This window comes from Silurus meridionalis, chromosome 21 (genome assembly GCF_014805685.1).
Source record: "Silurus meridionalis isolate SWU-2019-XX chromosome 21, ASM1480568v1, whole genome shotgun sequence".
Lineage (NCBI taxonomy): Eukaryota > Metazoa > Chordata > Actinopteri > Siluriformes > Siluridae > Silurus > Silurus meridionalis.
Window position 1 is genome coordinate 14389593 of NC_060904.1, and position 19526 is coordinate 14409118.

The following is a 19526-nucleotide window of genomic DNA, read 5'->3' on the forward strand; positions in this document are numbered from 1 at the left end:
TCATTTACACAGAATATTGGCAACATTCAGTGAGAGGTACATTCATTCTGTAGACATCAAAATGATGAAAGCACACATATGAAATCATGTAGTAAACAAAAAAGTGTTAAGCATCCCAGAATATGTTTTATAATTAGATTAGCCGAAGTAGCTACATTTATCTTTGAGCACAGTTTAGCAAACTCATGGCATTCTCTTATCAGATTCATGAGGTGATCACCTGAATGATTTTCAATTCACAGGTCCAATTGCCTAATTAATGTGATTTGACTATCAGTGAAAGGGTGAGCACAGAGTCAATATCTCTTTTAGTGCAACTACAACTTCTGTACATCTCCTTATTATCGTAAGAAACACTCAGTTAAGAAAAAAGAAAAGACTCCATCATTACTTTAAGAAATTTTGAGAATTTCATTAGAACCAGCCAAGGAAAGGAAGACCAACGGCTACATCTACTAGAGATGATACGTTTACCAGCCTCAGAAATATACATTATATGCTTCAGAAATATACATAAATGCTTCAGGTGCCAGACATGTTTCAATATCCACTGTTTAGAGTAGACTGTGTAAGTCAACCTTGGGCAAAGAAATCATTCCTTCCAAAATCAAGAAGGGACTTGCTTGGGCCAAGAAACACAGGAAATGGACATTAGATCAGTGGAAAACTGTCCTTTAGTCTGATGGTTCCAAAGTTGTGATTTTTGGTTGTTACCACTGTAACTTTTAAGAATTATGGTGATGGTGTAGAGATGCTTTTCTGGTGACACCATTGGTGATTTACTGAAAATTGAGAGCACAACATCTTGCAGCGACATGCCACCCCATCTGGGTTGCACTTAGTGGGACCCTTATTGGTTTTCCACCATGACTATGACCACAAACACACCTCTAGATTATATAAGAGCTATTTGATGGATTGCTGCTTCAGATGACCTGACCTCCAGTTGAGATCATATATTACTTTTTGTATTGAAGACGTTTTAATTCCATACATGTTCTTACAATGTTGGAAATAAAAAAAAATTTTGACTGGTACTGTATATACAGTATAAGAATACTGACACATACTGACACATGCATCAGCCCCGCGCTTCCTGTTGTAAAATGACGTCATTGCAGGTGGAATAAAAACTCTCGAGCGCACCGGGCGCGTGTCACCTCGCCGCGCGCGCCGACTGACCACCGCGCACGAGCTCCTAGCTAAAGGTAACGGCTGTGTGTAAAGCAAGTATTGTATTTTACTTCTCATACAGGTGCTGACACCGGGATGTTTCTAATATTGAAATAAATGACACATTTTTCACCGGTGTCGCCTCAGGAAGCAGCAGAGCTCGAGTTCCCAACATTACTGAACAACAGCAGGCACCATGGGCAAAAAGTACGATTTAAAGCAGCAGGAAGGTCCAGACAGTCCAAATGGAGATATAAGGTAGGTTTTTGTCTAAACTTTGTACACTTTGTAGTCTTTATTTAAAGTAAACCCCCTACCTGAAACTGAATTAAAAAGTTTTCACCGGCTCTACAAAAACACATCCATCAGTCCTGAATAACAACACACGAGTCAGCAGGTTTGTTTTTTATTACTTCATGACTTTATTTCTTTACATCCCCATTAAGCTATTAAGAAATATAATGGTTTACTACACAAACAGCAAATTCACCTTGGAGAGAATATTGAATGCTCAAATAATTAAAGATTCAGTTCATCTCAAGCTCCAGAATCAACAGGATCAAGAAAATATCAATTACAGGGACACTGTCTATAGAAAACAAACACACAGACATGACCAAAAACTGAAATATTACTTATACACTGTGTGCCAGTCATGCTCAAAAGAAAAAACAAACAAACAAACAAACAAACAAACAAAAAGCCACTGGAATAAAGATTTTCAAACTACATTTTACATTCATATATAATTTGCATTATGTAAAATTTAGCTGTTAACTTTTTGATTTTTTGATCGTTAGGTTGACTTGTTAAAATAATTAATGATTAGCATGTACACCTTACTGTATATTATATATAGGTATATAGACATAAGAATAAGTAATTGAGTAATAGTTTAGGTTGACTACAGTTAATAATGGAGGACTCAGTTGATCTAAAGCTCAACAGGATGAAGAAAAGAGCAATCACAGGGACACGGTGTCTATAGAAAACATGGAAACACAGAAATAACCAAAAAAAAAAATTTCTTTCAACCAAATGATTTACAAAAAAAAAACCAAACAAACATTGGAATGACGTCATTACACTGAATGAAATGTTATAGATTGATAGATATTATGCTAACCTTCACACTTTTTGATCATAATGTTGTCTTATTATAATGATTTATATACATATACACCTTACTGTATATTATTAAAGGGTAATAGACATAAGCTTATATCAATAACTAAACAAAAATATGTGCTATTTCTCTACAATTTTGGGACAATGCCTCCTCTATCAATAATAATAATAACATATTTAACACATATTTATATGACAGTTTACTTTACAACCTTTGAAGCAACATCTGTGTTATGGGAGACAAGTTAGATCCTGATATCATGTGCATTGTAAGAGCTATTCATGGTTGCTTTCTCACTACTGTCTTTGTCTCTCTCTTTCCTCTCTTTTGAAGTAGGCAAGTTGGCAAGAAACCCAAAAAGCCCAAACTCTGTCCTAACGTTTCTTGCAATGAAACACTGTAGATTATAAATGTTATAAAAACCTTACATGAATGATGGAACATATTAATAATTAAACTTTATTTTCTTTTATACATCCACAGCTTTTATAGGTTCATTAGGCATAAGATTATGGGGATCATCCACCATTCAAATTTCTTTGCATGTTCTTTCTATATTGAAACTAGTGCATTAATATAAACTCATGATTTGCCTTGCAGACAAAACTTTTGTCAGTTTTAGAAAAACACTTTTTGACCAATCAGATTAAATAATATTTAACAGTTGTAGTATTATTATAGATGCCACAATATTTTTATACACAAGACTTTTCTATGATACATCATGTGCATCATGACATATTGGTTTGCTAAGAGAGTTTTTAAAAAAAGAACAGTGTTGTGTTTAATAAAGTGATGTTTTTAATGATATTTTGACATTTATATATAAATATATATCTAAGGTGTATTAACATCAGTAATAATGATATTGATTTAGCATTGCCATGGTTTCTAGAATTTGATGTGGTACAGTATTTGAGTGTGATAAACGTTTATCTTACAGTGTGAAAAAAAAAGGAAAAAAGGGAAAAAAAGAAGAGAAACCTGCCCCGGACCCTATGGTGGGACCTTTAGAAATAGTGAGTCTAAATCTTATAATATCAGTTCTACAATATCATGATCATTCAATTTACTTTACAGATGTTAGTTTGTAGATTTTTTTGCTGAGTCAATTATGTACACTGCCTGTCCAAAAAAAGATACACACTAATATTACGGTACACTAATAACACCGCCTTTAGCTTTGATTACGGCACACATTCACCGTGGCATCGTTCCAGTAAGCTTCTGCAATGTCACAACATTTATTCCTGTCCAGAGTTGCTGTAAGTTTTCACCAAGATCTTGTATTGATGATGGGAGGGTCAGACAGCTGCGCAAAGTCTTCTCCAGCACATCTCAAATTCTTAATGCGGTTAAGGTCTGGACTCTGTGGTGGCCAATCCTTGTGTAAAAAATGATTTTTCATGCTCCTTAAAACCACTCTTTCACAATTTAAGGCCGATGAATCCTGTCATTGTCATCTTGGAATATGCTAATATTGATGGAATAACCTGGTCATTCAGTATATTCAGGTAGTTGCAGAACCTAGACCTGACCAACTGCAGCAATCCCAAATTATAGCATCATAACTAAAGACTGGAACAGTGTAGATCTGGACTCATCAGACCATATGACCTTCTTCCATTGCTCCAAAGTCTAATCTTTATGCTCCCTAGCGAATTGAACCAAACCTTTTTTCCCACTGATAAGTGGTTCTCTTAAGGCTATACCTTCCCTTTGCATTGTGCATGTGGAAATGCTCTTACTTTTGCTATTAAACATAGACGTGAGTTCTACTGTTGTCTTTTTACGCTTTGATTTCACCAAATGTTTAAGTGATCGCCGATCACGATCATTAGAAGATGATGATTCCCCGCTATCCTTCCAGTTTTTATTAATGCGTTGGACAGTTCTTAACCCAATTTAAGTAGTTTTAGTAATCACCTTAGATGTTTTTTTTTTATGATGTATGCCAATAATTTGGCCCTTGTAAAACAGATTAATGTCTTTTCCACGACCACAGGATGTGTCTTCCAACATGGTTGTTTAAGAAATGAGAAGCTACTCACTGCATCAGTTAAATAACTTGTTTCCAGCTTACTCCATGCAGTAATTCACCAAAGTGAGGCTCTTACCGATTTGCTTAGTTAAATCTAGGTGTTGACTTTTTTTTTGGATAGGCAGTATATATAAAAATTATTTTATAAAAATGTACCAAAACACAGTCTAAAATGCTTATTTATTCATTACAGAACGCTTCATTATAAATTTAAGAATTGGAAGAATTACTGGATTGTAAATATAAAAAAAATATATACATATTTGCTTTATTTAAATATGACCATGTTCTCCAACTTGTCTTTTTTGCTATCTATTAGTTTCGCTTTGCTGATAGTCTGGATATTTTTTTGATGGTGGTTGGAACCATCATGGCCATGGCTAACGGAGCAGTGCTTCCTGCTATGGTGGTTGTATTTGGAGACATGACAAACAGCTTTGTGGATGACAGTATTTTACAGAACCTGCCAAACATCACTTTGCCAGGGAGTGAGTAAAACAACTATTTCTATGAGAATTTACTTTGAATATGATTGAAATAGAAAATTAAAGTACATATTGCATAAATTACACAAAGTACATAAATAGATATTAAAGAACAAATTTAAACACAGTAAGATTTTAAGACAAAAAAAAAAGTCCAATATCTCAATTGCTTAATTTCTGATTCTAGACATAAGCTGGCCAATTTCCAATCAAACACTTGGAGAACAAATGACAAGGTAACAGCTTCCTCTTTGTACTTCATTACATAAGATTTTATTTTCATTTTTACTGGCTATGTTTCAGCAATGTCATACTGAATTACATCCCTGTAACCTATTGTCAATCATGTAGTCAAACATTAACTGCAAAAAGAGACTTATACACTTCAAACTCTTTTCAGTTCTCTAGAATTAGCATGTTGTTCAGACAAATTTGTCAGTGAGATCATACAAAACACACTTGATTTAGCATTTTTATCAATAAAGCAAACTTAGGCCCCACTTGGCTAATACAAATCCAAACATACTTTGAACTGGTTCATTATTTTGCTAAGCTAAATACTGCTTAATGTCATTCACCTAAGTTTATTAGTCAATTTGAGTGACTCAAACATTAGGGAATGTTTATAAACAAACTTGTGGATAACCAGACAGATTTTTTTCAGTTTTCAAGACCCTGAAGCGTTTTGACCAGATTACATATACAATAAGAATCATGCAGTCTTGTGTGGAAGTAATATTATTAATGTCCTGAGGGTTTACTAACTGTGGTGTTTTATAAACTCATGCTCATTCTATGTGTCTTTGCTCAGGCATGCCATTTACTACAGCATCATGGGAGGTGTAGTCCTTTTTGCAGCCTATATGCAGGTGGCCTTCTGGACCCTGGCTGCAGGGCGTCAAGTGAAGAGACTCAGAAAGTTGTTCTTTCACTCCATCCTAAAACAGGACATCGGCTGGTTTGATGTCAACGAAACAGGACAGCTTAATACAAGGCTTGCCGAGTAAGAAACAGGGTTAAATACCAGAAAAGTTATTAATTATTTGATAATAAGAATAATAGATTTTAAATACACTATATTTAAATACGATTGAATAAATGGACTCTTAAATATAACAAGTTCTTTCTTTAAACAATTCTGAATCAATGCACAGATCTTTATAATACTTTTAAAATAATTAATACTTCCACATAATTTGGAAAGTGCAATTGGAAAAACGTGCCACGCGAAAAAATATTTTATTTACAAATATCTGTATTATATTCTGTTCTTTTTTCAGTGACATTTTTAAAATAAATGAAGGCATTGCAGACAAGCTGGGCACATTAATTCAGTCCTTAACCACCTTTTTAACGGGCTTCATCATTGGCTTTATTAAAGGCTGGAAGCTCACCCTTGTCATCGTTTCCATAAGCCCCCTGCTAGGCATCTCTGCTGCGGTTATTAGCAAGGTGAGAGAAAGTAAACAGATGCGAATAAATAGATGGGGTCTTTATAAATTTTAGAAACACCAAAACATTTCCCAATCAGTATAAGTTAAAGCAGCATTTGATTATACACACTGAAATAAAAAAGTTTAGATATTTGCATGCTTCCTGTCTAGGTAATGACCTCCTTCACGTCAATGGAGCAGACATCATATGCGAAAGCTGGAGCTGTAGCTGAAGAGGTGCTGTCTGCTATAAGAACTGTCTTTGCATTTGGAGGACAGAAGAAGGAAATAAAGAGGTGTGTTTTATTTAGAGAATAGGCAATGTTATGTGGAAACCTCTGGGGAATGTTACGACCACTCTTAAAAGCGTTTAAGCAAATATGATTTATATGTGTAGCTGTATATACAAAGCAAACTAGTATGTAAAGTCATAGATTAAAAGTGTGCATAAACAATCCATCCTATTTGAACAGCAGATAAATGAACTTTAGCACAATAAAGTGATAAAATTATCACTTTTCGTTGAACTTTATCTGTGCTTTGTATTTTTTTGTGAGAACCTGGAAAAAAACTTTACTTTTTAAATGTATGATATTTTTCCACTATATAAAGTTTTCTTTCTGGAACTAAAATATGTTTCTCTATTGTATGTACCTTAGTTGCAAGTAAAATCTTTGCATTTTAAAATTTGGTGGGGAAAAAAAGAGATTTGCGTTTAACAATTCATTTCCGAAAGCAGTACAAGAGCATCATGCAAAATCTAACAGTTAATATTTTGATTACAAACTGTTTATTTGGAAATTTTTTGGCTTAGGTCGATTTCACCGTTAGTAATTTGGTTTCATGAAACTCCCAAAGGTGAGGCGTTACGAATTCAGACATAGTGACAACTAAGAGTTAAGAATCCCACAGGTTAGTGTTCCTTGTGCAACAAATATAAAATCTGTCAAACACTTTATTAGTAAAGATTTGTAAAAGTATATCAAAAACAAGTGAAAGTTGCTTGGTGCATACCGTGAATCTCGAAAGTATTCACAGCGCTTCACTTTTTTTTCATTTATTCCAAAATGAATTGAATGAATTATTTTCCTTAAATTTCTTCAAACAATACCCCATAATAACAACATGAAAGCAGTTTGTTTGAAATCTTTGCAAATTTATTAAAAATAAACAACCAAAACATCACATGTAAACAAGTATTCACAGCCTTTGCTCAATACTTTGTTGAAGCACCTTTTGCAGTTTCTTTCATTCTTTTGTGCAGAACCTCTCAAACTCCATCAGGTTGTATGGGAAGCGTTGGTGCACAGCCATTTTCAGATCTGTCCAGAGATGTTTAATCGGGTTCAAGTCTGGGCTCTGGCTGGTCCACTCACGGACATTCACTGAGTTTTCCCTTAGCCACTCCTTTGTTATCTTGGCTGTGTGATTAGGGTTGTTGTCCCATTGGAAGATGAACCATCGCCCCAGTCTTAGGTCAAGATCGCTTTGGAGCAGGTTTTTGTTAAGGATATCTCTATAGAGCTGCATCCTGACCAGTCTCCCAGTTCCTGAAAAACAACCCCACTGTATGATGCTGCCACCACCATGCTTCATGCTTCACTACATGTGCCTTTTACTGAGAAGTGACTTCCATCTGGCCACTCTACTTTACAGGCCTGATTGGTGGAGTACTGCAGAGATGGTTGTTCTTCTAGAAGGTTCTTATCCCTTACAGAAACTCTGAAGCTCTTTCAGAGTGACCATCGGGTTCCTGGTCACTTTCCTGACTAAGGCCCTTCTCCCCCCACCGCTTTAGGAAGAGTCCTGGTGGTTCCAAACTTATTTAATTTATGAATAAAGGAGGCCACAGTGCTCATTGGGACCTTCAATGCTGCAGACATTTTCTGTACCCTTCCCCAGATCTGTGCCTTGATCTATCTTGGAGGTCTACAGATAATTCCTTGGATCTTCATGGCTTGTGCTCTGACATGCACTGTTAACTGTGGGACTTTTTACAGATAGGTATCTGCCTTTCCAAATCATGTCCAATCAACTGAATTTACCAAGGGTGGACTCCAATCAAGTTGTAGAAACATCTCAAGGATGATCAGTGGAAACAGAATGCACACTTGAATACTTGTCTACATGTAATATTTTTTTGGTTTTCATTTTTAATACATTTGCAAAGATTTTAATAAACATCTTTCACGTTGTCATTATGAGGTATTGTTTGTAGAATTTTGAGGGAAATAATGAATTTAATCCATTTTGGAATAAGGCTGTAACATAACAAAATGTTGAAAAATAATAATTTCCGTATGCACTGTATATTCAAATGATATTTGAGGCTACCTAATAAAGTTTAACAATTGATTGTCTTTTTTACAGGTATCAGAAAAACCTGGAGGACGCCAAGAACGTTGGTATCAAGAAAGCCATTACAGTAAACATTGCTGTAGGTTTCACATACTTCATGATATACATGTCCTATGCTCTGTCCTTCTGGTATGGGAGCACCTTGATTTTTGCTGGAGAGTATGACATCGGAACACTCTTGACAGTAAGTAGAAGGTTTGATATATTCAGACACTGTGACTTTAAAATTCATTAATTATAAAGGATATTCCATCAGTTTTGTTCGTGATGACTAGATTATTATTTTATAATTAGAAATGAACAGACTTGGTAAACTTCACTTAAAACTGTGTACAGTACAAAATCACATACTCTGCAAAAGATGCAAATGCAACAAGAAATATCACTGTCAGATGTACTAAACTGTCAGTCATTACCACATAAAGGAGAAAAAAGCCACATTTTCTGTTCCCCATTTAGGTATTTTTTGCTGTGGTGATTGGAGCTTTCGGCCTTGGTCAGACCTCGCCTAACATTCAAGCATTCTCAAGTGCACGAGGTGCTGCTCACAAGGTTTTTAACATCATCGATCATGTGAGTAACAACTCATAGTGACTTTGTGATTTCTTACAAAGTGAGAAGACATTGCTTAAGTGACAATACCACAGACTCAAATCAAACTCTGAACTGACTCTCACTGTTAGATATCGTTCCAACATGCTACTCCAAAATCACTCCATCAAATTCCATGAGTGAGAAGGTTTGTGCACTCTGGGTTGTACACACATTTAGGAAATTTTAATTATAGTTAATTTGTCTTCTTGCATTCAAAGTTTAAGCAAAAGGAAATTCACATCTGTATTTTTAATACTGGCTCTTAGATTTGATGCTAGAAGTAAAAGATTAAACTAAATGTAAATCTACAGTAGGACTTATTCAGATACAGAAACAGGAATTCAAACCGAGTATTTGGTTTTACATTTGCTCTTAATAAGGGAAGTTGGAAGACCCTCTTACTAAATAAAATTTTCTCACATAGAGAGCTAGGAAACATCTTGCTTGGGACTTCTCACTTCCTGTCTCTTGCTTCTTCCCAGTACGGAAAGAAGAGGTCAGGGTGTGGGATCAGTGTACACTCAAACATGCACACAGATATATACACTCTATGTCATGGCCAATTTTTCACTTATAATAAACATTCACAGAGCAAACAGGAGCTTTGAGGAACAAAGAAAACTTCAGAAACGCAGAGCCTGTCCAAATAATTAAAAACCCGATGTTAGCGCTTCCTGTCATTGTTTCAGTGGCAGCATGAACCCAAGACCAGAGGTGGTCCCCTACTGAGTTCTAAACAACACTCAGTCCAAACAAGTTTCCATTAGATTAGAGTGCTTTTGGTCTGGAGCTAAAAACATGAAATATTTTATTAATTATTTTGTTCTGGAGTTTGTTTTTGTTTTTATCTGGGGAAGTAAAGCACACCTGTATTTTGTCCACAGAAACCCAGCATCAACAGTTTCTCAGATGAAGGCTACAAACCTGACATGGTCAAAGGAAACATAGAGTTCAAAGACATTCACTTCAGTTACCCCTCACGGCAGGATGCAAAGGTACATATAAGCCTTTACTTAGCCAGATGTTTGTCATTGAGCTTGAAGGAAAAACGTTTAAGGAAAAATGTTCAGAGCACCAATTTCTGCCTGTCTATAGGTCTTAAACAACATGAATCTGAAGATCAGCAGTGGACAGACTATTGCACTTGTAGGTAGCAGCGGTTGTGGTAAAAGTACAACAGTCCAGCTGATCCAGCGCTTCTATGACCCCCAAGAAGGAGCAGTGAGTGTGGGCAGAGAAAAAGAAAACTGGTCAAATATATTTAGGACATACTTCCTAAATCTCAACCCACTTTCGTTGTCTAGGTGACTATAGATGGCCATGACATTCGCTCTCTGAACGTGCGCTGTCTGAGGGAGATGATCGGCGTTGTGAGTCAAGAGCCTATTCTATTTGCCACCACTATTACAGAGAACATTCGATACGGCCGTGAAGACGTGACCCAGGAGGAGATAGAACAGGCCACACGCGAGGCCAATGCCTATGATTTCATCATGAAACTTCCTGATGTAAGTCATACTGAAAAATATTCAATTAGCAAAAAAATTAAAAGGCCAACGTAAGAAAAGAGCCTGAAGGACTAAATAGGAAAGATAAAAGAAAGCAATAATAGTGTACGTAGGACATTAGGCAGAAGGAAGCTTTTTTAGGCTTTATTTATTTGTGTGCATTAATGAAGCATCATTAACAGAAATTCGAGACTCTGGTGGGAGACAGAGGCACTCAGATGAGTGGAGGGCAGAAACAACGAATTGCCATCGCTCGAGCACTTGTGCGCAATCCGAAGATCCTCCTGTTGGATGAGGCAACATCAGCTTTGGACACAGAAAGTGAGGCGATTGTACAAGCAGCCCTGGATAAGGTAAGCACGTCATACAAGGCCTCTTTATTACACTGGTCAAGGTGTAGTAAGCTGGTCAACAGCAGTTTTTTTTATCTAGAGCTGCTTGTAAGCGAGATGGAACCCAACCTGACATATATAATTTATTTCATACATTTATCATTCATTTATCTATTTGTCTTTGATGGAATGCGGTATGTGTCCTGAAATAAGCACTGAGATTTAACCTGCCACTATTACTCATTAAACACCACCAGTTTACACACCACAAGACCAGTTTATTATAAGACATGACCCTTAATAATGCCCCCCACTTTTGTGCAGTTGTTTAGAAGACATGTAGAATAAAATAGTTTTAATTTCTATTAATTCCATATGCTTTAGACACAAGATAAATAAACTTAATAAATGGATTTCATGTAGGTGAGACTTGGCAGGACAACTGTCATTGTGGCCCACCGTTTGTCCACCATCCGCAATGCTGACGTCATCGCAGGATTCCAGGATGGGAAAGTTGTAGAGCTTGGCACACATGAGGAACTGATGGAGAAAAAGGGAGTCTATCAATCATTGGTCACTATGCAGGTGAGCTGATCTCTGACATGTAAAGAAATTATGTTTATGAAAGTAATCTGTAAAGTTTATCTTGTACATTGTACATACTTTAATGTGTCCAAAATCGTTGCAATAAAAAACAATTTGACCCGGCAGACTTTTAAGAGCACAGAAGGTACAGAGACACAAGCAGAGGAGCCTGGGCTGGATGAGAAAAGCCCGTCTGTCACGTCTATTACTGAACACACACTCTTCAGACAGAAATCCAAGAGTTTCATTGGCTCAGAAAAGGCCAGGAGGACGAACACAAAGAGTCCATTCAGGTAAAATGCCCAGCAATCCACATTTTACAAAACACATTTATTTTTAGTTTCATTCAGATGTTTAAAGGGTGATCTAAAAGCAGTTTTCATATGATAAGAAAATATTTCATTATTTTCTGGTAATCTTTTCATTAGATGATCATTAAACTGATATTGTAACACACATTTCACCATATTTCATCTTTTTGTAGGAGGAAAAAGTCCCAGAAGTATCATTCTTCAAAGTACTTAGTCTAAATAAGGCAGAATGGCCCTACATGGTGGTGGGCATCATCTGTGCGACCATCAATGGTGGCTTGCAGCCTGCTTTTGCTGTTATCTTCTCCAAAATCATTGCTGTAAGACACACAAAAGCAGTTAACACCGAAGCTAATTTAAAAATTCAGTGTTGATTAGGTCACATTCTCTACTTTTTTTTCCCGTAGGTGTTTGCTGAGATAGATGAGAATGTAAAGAGGGAAAGGGCAAATCTCTTCTCATTGTTGTTTGCTGTCATTGGGGTGGTTTCTTTCATCTCTCTATTCTTACAGGTGTAGTAATCTAAACCTTCATAAAGATAGTATATCACTGTTCTTGGAAAGAGTTTATGTTGAAGAACAAATTGCCTTCAATGTTATGACTTTATTTCATACAAGTACCAGTGGAACATTAGGTTATTCATTTACAGACATAGCTGAGCTGATTTGATTTGTTATTGATTAACTTTGATCCACCATGACAATTAACAATGGTATCAAAAGTGGCGAATTTAAAACACCACAATTATTTTGCTTTAAATAAAAAATCCTGGGTTTTCAGAAGGAGAGAAATAATTTTAGATATTGTACAGTCCAGTTTAAATAAAGTATGTGCAGAATTTACAGATCCTTTATACAGATATGTGCAAGTGGAAAGAAAATTGGCAGTGTATGCATTGTAATGAATAATAAATATAAAAATAATATACTGTATATTGAATTGGCAGTTGGTTATGCATTAAATATTGTTGTTGTAGACAAATGATTTGCAGTTTGCATGTAAATAAAGTACAGTATATTTGGCGTCTTCCTTTCAGGGTTACTGTTTTGGTAAAGCTGGTGAGATTCTGACCATGAGACTGAGGTACAGAGCCTTCAAATCCATGATGAGACAGGTCAGAGTCAAAAGTTTGCTTTTAATAGTATATGATCTAAACCAATCATATATAGAATAGGTCAAAGGAAGGCCTCTTTCATGTTTGCATGTGTGTCTTTAGGACCTAGGTTGGTATGATGACCCTAAGAATAGTGTGGGAGCCCTGACCACCAGACTGGCCACCGACACTGCACAAGTGCAGGGCGTGAGTCTTTCATCTCTTTTCCTTTTATATATATGCAGTCTTTAGCCTTTTGAAGTTACCAAAGTAAAGTGCTGATGTAATTTGTATGAGTGACTTTCATTCTGGTATTCTTCCCTACAACTTCCCCTATAATTTAGCCATACTTAAACTTTTATATCCAAATCCAACTGTTCAAGAATTCTGAGGAAATACCTTAGTCTAGATCAGGGGTCACCAACATGGTGCCCGCAGGCACCAGGTTGCTCGCAAGGACCACATGAGTTGCCCTTAGAATAGCTCACCATAGTGCTACTTACCAGTGAGCTGCATAAAAATTTTTTTGTTGCTATTCTTTTTTAAATCACACTTGCATTGGTGACAATTTGAAAATTAAAATATTAAAATATAGATGACTAGATATAGATGAATATAATTAATTATTAATAATAACATATAATTAATGGTATACTGAGCAAATTTGTTATTTTAGAAGTGTGTATCAAACTGGTTTGTATATAATACTAAACATTAGTGCATTTTAGAATTATTTATCCCTCCTTTTTTACTTTAAAGAAAAAGGGGAGAAACACTGAAAGTAATAGGAATTGTGAATGTTCTTTGACAGGCAACAGGGGTGAGATTGGCCACATTGGCTCAGAATATGGCGAACCTTGGCACTGCAATCATCATCTCATTCGTGTATGGCTGGCAGCTCACCCTGCTTATCCTCTCCATTGTTCCAATTATTGCTGTAGCAGGGGCAATCCAGATGAAGATGTTGGGAGGCCATGCTGTAAAGGACAAGAAGGAGTTAGAGCATGCTGGAAAGGTACTGCATTGTTCATAGTAAGATAAATAAATAAAATGTGATTTATATCTTTCCTGTTAAAAGAGTCCCACCTTTAGATAGTATGCAGTTCTTATATGGTTTTTCACAGTATATGTAACAATTTGTTTTATATAATTAGAATAAACCCAGTGCAGAAACTTTTGACATGTCATTGTTTTTCCTTTCTCTAAGATTGCTACTGAAGCCATAGAAAATATCCGCACAGTTGTATCATTGACGAGAGAGGGGAAGTTTGAGACACTTTACCAGCAGAACCTAATTGTACCATACAAGTCAGTTTATCTTTTCATGCTTGTTCAAAATTAAAATTACAGCTAGTACATATTAAAGAAAACAACTAAATGGATTCGATTTCTTTTTTTTTTTTTTTAGGAATGCTCAGAAGAAGGCACATATATTTGGCTTTACATTCTCTTTCTCCCAAGCCATGATCTACTTTGCTTATGCGGGTTGCTTCAAGTTCGGCTCATGGCTCATTGAGCAAGAAATGATGACGTTTGAGGGTGTTTTTCTGTAAGTGATTAGGACAAGTATTTCATGAATTTCATATTAACATCTTTTGAACTCTTCTTCAATTTCTTGTGTTAAAACCTGAAATTTAATTGTGATTATACATCTTAAAATCCACATAAAACATCCCATAATACTGATATTGCAAGGTTTGCAAAAAGAAAAAACACAAATACAGCCAGATTTCTACTATATTTTGAAACCCAGGTTGTAGTACAACAGTTCAAGGTGAATGTGTAAATTATGTTAAACAATAATGTAGCAGTGTTATCATGAATCACAAGAACACATGCACATAAAATCACAAGAAATTAGTTACTTGCATGGACAGTAGACAGGACAAAATATAGGGTACAAAGGTTACTGGTTCCCATGGTATTGGTTAATCATTTCAAAAAGTTAGAAGCATGTCTACTAAGGCTAAAGGCACTATTTTCCCTTTTTGGTTAACTAGGAATTTTTAATGGTTTGAAAAAGTTCAACATTTTCAACAACATTAAGTCTTATTTATTCTGTAACTGAAATCTTCCCTAGGGCTTGAACATGTATGGTGTGGCTGTAGGGTAATAGCAATTCATATACTGACATTTTATATTTATTTGATTTTATTTTTATTCAGTGTAATCTCAGCTATAATATATGGAGCCATGGCTATGGGAGAAGCCAACTCCTTTACTCCAAACTATGCCAAGGCTAAGATGTCAGCTTCCCATATCCTAATGCTCATCAATCGAGTGCCAGAGATTGACAATGACTCAGAGGAAGGACTAACACCGGTACAATGCTCTTTCCCTTTATTTCTTTAATTTCACTTTCTCTAAATAAAAAAGTTCAGAATGTGCTATTTATTTTTAATAACATTTCAATTCAGGCTGAGCCTTCTATATTTGCCTTTGTAAATGATTAACTGGATTGTCTTATGGATTTAAATTTTTTTTCATAATAAAGGTTAACATTAACCTTTAATTTTTTATATTTTAATGTAATTATTTTTGGTTGAGATCGCTGTCTTATGTGTGCAGAATCACTTTGAAGGGAACGTCCGCTTTCGGGAGGTCATTTTTAGATACCCATCACGGCCAGACGTGCCTGTACTGCAGGGCCTACAGCTCAAAGTGAAGAAGGGTCAGACCCTCGCTCTGGTTGGCAGCAGCGGCTGTGGCAAGAGCACCACCATTCAGCTGCTGGAGAGATTTTATGACCCGAAACAAGGCACTGTGGTGAGACACACATCCACCGTATATATACACACATTGGGTATTTACTCAGGTAACAACATGGAGAGATGCTTTACAGGTGGAAAATGATTTACACTACCTTATATACTGCTATACACAGACCCCTATTATTGTATTATTGATACTATATGACCACCACTTAGCAGATATAAGTGATTAACCTTTTTCAGTAGGGTGGCAAGTATGTATGGTGCTGTACAGCAACGTGGCCGGGATTTTTAAAACCCCATAGTATCACAAAAACACCAAAATATCTAACCAGCAGTGTTGTTTTTGTAAGAAACTAACAATAATGAAGGGTACAAGGATGATTAAAGGCAGATTTACACTGTAACATATTTAAAAAATTATTTAGTCATTTAAGATGTGACATGTGGAAACATGACATGCTCCCAGCAGAAAACATCATAACCAAAGACAGTTGTCAAGAATGTTTTGGAAGGGTCAGCTTTATTTTTTTTTTTTATGTAATTATTTTTGGTTGAGATCGCTGTCTTATGTGTGCAGAATCACTTTGAAGGGAACGTCCGCTTTCGGGAGGTGATTTTTAGATACCCATCACGGCCGGACGTGCCTGTACTGCAGGGCCTACAGCTCAAAGTGAAGAAGGGTCAGACCCTCGCTCTGGTCGGCAGCAGCGGCTGTGGCAAGAGCACCACCATTCAGCTGCTGGAGAGATTTTACGACCCGAAACAAGGCACTGTGGTGAGACACACATCCACCATATATATACACACATTGAGTATTTACTCAGGTAACAACATGGAGAGATGCTTTACAGGTGGAGAAAGATTTACTCTACTTTATATACTGCTATGCACAGACCCCTATTATTGTATTATTAATACTAGATGACCACCACTTAACAGATATAATATAAGTGATTAACCTTTTTCAGTAGGGTGGCAAGTATGTATGGTGCTGTACAGCAACGTGGCCGGGATTTTTAAAACCCCATAGTATCACAAAAACACCAAAATATCTAACCAGCAGTGTTGTTTTTGTAAGAAACTAACAATAATGAAGGGTACAAGGATGATTAAAGGCAGATTTACACTGTAACATATTAAAAAAATTATTTAGTCATTTGAGATGTGAAATGTGGAAACATGACATGCTCCCAGCAGAAAACATCATAACCAAAGACAAGTTGGCAAGAATGTTTTGGAAGGGTCAGCTTTTTTTTTTTTTTTTTTTTTTATCTCTGTGAGTGCTTTTATTTAAAAACAACTAATAGAATTATGGAACAGGAGTCATACAAATTCAACTTGATATATCTATTAATGAGTCCTACTATAACTAACATGGATCGTTTACTCTATGGGTTATACTTGATAAGAGCCACATAAACTGTGATCATTTAACTATAAAATACTGTCCAGTGTCCTCTGACACAAATTGCACCATAAAATCCATATCCAGAATCATGAAAGTGCTCTCATTCTTTCATGCACTGCCTCCTGCAGGGTAGCAAGAGTAGCATGGTGATTATTCCTCATTAATCCATGACCGAGTCCTTACATTGTTTTTCAGCTGTGCTGTGTTAGTCGTAGATGTTAACATTTGCGTTTTGATTGGCAGATGCTAGATGATAACAACACCAAACAGCTGAACATCCACTGGCTGCGCTCTCAGATAGGAATTGTATCCCAAGAGCCAATTCTCTTTGACTGCAGCTTGGCCGAGAACATCGCATACGGAGATAACAGCAGGCAGGTCACTCAGGATGAGATTGAACAAGCTGCCAAGGCGGCTAATATACACTCCTTCATAGAGGGGCTTCCTCAGGTATACCTTTTTTTTTATAGTCTGAATATTATTACCTTAAATTTAGAACATTAATCCTATTAGACCATATAAAGATCAAGTATTTTATTTAGATTACAATTTTAAATATTTATTTTATTCATTCAATACATTTCTGTGAAATTAAGCAGCTGTTCCTGACATTTAACATGTGCGTCTTATGTATTGTGTCTTACAGAAATACCAGACTCAGGCAGGTGATAAAGGCACTCAGTTGTCAGGTGGACAGAAGCAGCGTATTGCCATTGCCAGAGCCATCCTGCGCAACCCCAAACTCCTGCTACTAGATGAGGCCACATCAGCACTTGACACAGAAAGTGAAAAGGTACTGAGACTTTATATATAAATATATAAAAGCTTATGTTGCCAGATATTTTGACACTAATTATTTTCAGAGAACAGTAAATCTATACTTCTATACAAGCTGCCCATTGACTACTCTAAAATATATGCAAGTTTCTTTTTTTTATAGTATTGTCCCTTGTAATATTTTTGTAATTTATTTTATTTGTACAGTACTCTTAAGTAGCTTGATGCATAAATCTGTATGTAGATGTAGACCTATAATGGGGAACAGGCTCTAAAATGACATGATAAAGAAATCCTAAGGGGAACTCTTCTGAGTGACAAGGATAGTTGGATTAAAAATCTTTACAGTATATACTGTAGGTGTAGAAGACAGTGAAGTACTAAGTGTGTGGAGAGGATGCAAAAAGAGGCAAAAGAGGAAATAACAAAATCTTAAATCTTTATTAAATTCATGTAGTTATAATTTCCCCAGACTTCACTAGCTAAAGGGTTGTAACTGCAATCCTTAGGTGTATAGAAGTGTGGCTTTTGCTTAAACAATAACGACATGATGTTACTGCATTGAAAGAGGGGAATTTTCCCAGTAGGGGGTCATTCAGTGCCTGTGCAGACCTCTAAAAATATGAGAATGACTGATTTCCTCTGTTGGTGCAGATCGTACAGGAGGCGCTGGATAAGGCTCGTGAGGGTCGTACCTGCATCATAGTGGCTCATCGGCTCTCCACCATCCAGAACGCAGACGTCATCGCCGTGTTTCAGAACGGTGTGGTGGTGGAGGAGGGCACCCACAAACAGCTCCTCAGCCAGAAGGGGGTCTACTACACTTGTCAATTCCCAAATGGGTTACAGCAAATAGAATACAGCAAATAGGAATTAGCTATTACTTGAGATAATGACAGGGGACCAGGATTTGTTTTCTGCAATTCGAAGAATGTAAGTATTCTATTGGTGCTGAGCATATTGTGAGATGATCTGTTATGTTAGACAGGATACGTTGTTATAGTTATATATGTTGACATCATGTTAGACGAGGAACATTTCAGATGTTATTCTTCCTTTTATGCAACATCGTTTAACAATTTAAAAAGCTGTAAAACACAAGGATATGTCTAGGAAAAAAATACGGTTGCACTACTGAGGATGTTAAAACTTGACTCCACTGGACATATATTCACTTCTAACCTGAGTTTATTTTACTAATTCAGTTCAGGTTAATAATCACTTATGATCCATATTACAACTAACAGCACCTATTAAAACAACAATTTAGCCACACCCAGTCAAAATAACAGACACAGATACAGAGATTGGTTTTCAGCAAGCTAGAATGTGTCACGGAAGTAATAAGAATCATTGGATGCTTTGTGTTTGGCTAGTTTCAATGTACGTAATTATTACTAATATATATTTATTTAATTAATGAAGCTTATATATAAAAGAACCTGTCACATAAGTAGCAAAAGTTCTGCTATGGCACTGTATTGTGTTCAAATTGGGCACAAATATTTATACTGTCTCTCTACTTTTGTTTGAAATAAATTTTAGCACTTGTTCAAATTTGCAATTTTCTTTTAACCCATAGACA

The 19526-nt window shown here is 36.1% G+C and overlaps 2 protein-coding genes across 3 annotated transcripts; both read left to right on the forward strand.

Moving 5' to 3' along the window:
• Window positions 1-1185: 1185 nt before the first annotated feature.
• Window positions 1186-12264, forward strand: abcb4 (ATP-binding cassette, sub-family B (MDR/TAP), member 4). Its single transcript, XM_046833469.1, has 17 exons — window positions 1186-1209; window positions 1322-1431; window positions 3246-3321; window positions 4663-4831; window positions 5016-5064; window positions 5640-5831; window positions 6109-6280; window positions 6433-6557; window positions 8632-8803; window positions 9079-9192; window positions 10098-10208; window positions 10309-10434; window positions 10518-10721; window positions 10904-11074; window positions 11477-11638; window positions 11765-11931; window positions 12123-12264. Exons 2-17 carry the CDS (start codon window positions 1370-1372, stop codon window positions 12166-12168), a joined length of 2118 nt encoding a protein of 705 aa, XP_046689425.1. The 5' UTR covers window positions 1186-1209; window positions 1322-1369; the 3' UTR covers window positions 12169-12264.
• Window positions 12134-19498, forward strand: LOC124375298 (ATP-dependent translocase ABCB1-like). 2 transcript variants are annotated; one of them, XM_046833471.1, is made up of 12 exons: window positions 12134-12269; window positions 12357-12461; window positions 12986-13063; window positions 13166-13249; window positions 13854-14057; window positions 14250-14350; window positions 14451-14591; window positions 15208-15364; window positions 15611-15808; window positions 17408-17614; window positions 17811-17957; window positions 18596-19498. In XM_046833471.1, the coding sequence occupies exons 1-12, from the start codon at window positions 12189-12191 to the stop codon at window positions 18809-18811; spliced, it is 1719 nt and encodes a 572-aa protein (XP_046689427.1). In that variant the 5' UTR covers window positions 12134-12188; the 3' UTR covers window positions 18812-19498. The 2 variants fall into 2 exon arrangements, with proteins under 2 accessions (XP_046689427.1, XP_046689428.1); XM_046833472.1 differs by lacking the exon at window positions 15611-15808 and adding an exon at window positions 16334-16531.
• The last annotated feature ends 28 nt before the right edge of the window (window positions 19499-19526 follow it).

What these genes read in the sequence shown, in the direction of transcription:
- abcb4 (XM_046833469.1), top strand. Translation starts at nt 1,370, where the DNA reads ATGGGCAAAAAGTACGATTTAAAGCAGCAGGAAGGTCCAGACAGTCCA. An exon ending in AGTCCAAATGGAGATATAAG is followed by an intron (nt 1,432 to 3,245) that starts GTAGGTTTTTGT and finishes TTTATCTTACAG; the next exon opens with TGTGAAAAAAAAAGGAAAAA. An exon ending in TGGTGGGACCTTTAGAAATA is followed by an intron (nt 3,322 to 4,662) that starts GTGAGTCTAAAT and finishes GCTATCTATTAG; the next exon opens with TTTCGCTTTGCTGATAGTCT.
- LOC124375298 (XM_046833471.1), top strand. Translation starts at nt 12,189, where the DNA reads ATGGTGGTGGGCATCATCTGTGCGACCATCAATGGTGGCTTGCAGCCT. An exon ending in TCTTCTCCAAAATCATTGCT is followed by an intron (nt 12,270 to 12,356) that starts GTAAGACACACA and finishes TTTTTCCCGTAG; the next exon opens with GTGTTTGCTGAGATAGATGA. An exon ending in ACGTTTGAGGGTGTTTTTCT is followed by an intron (nt 14,592 to 15,207) that starts GTAAGTGATTAG and finishes ATTTTTATTCAG; the next exon opens with TGTAATCTCAGCTATAATAT.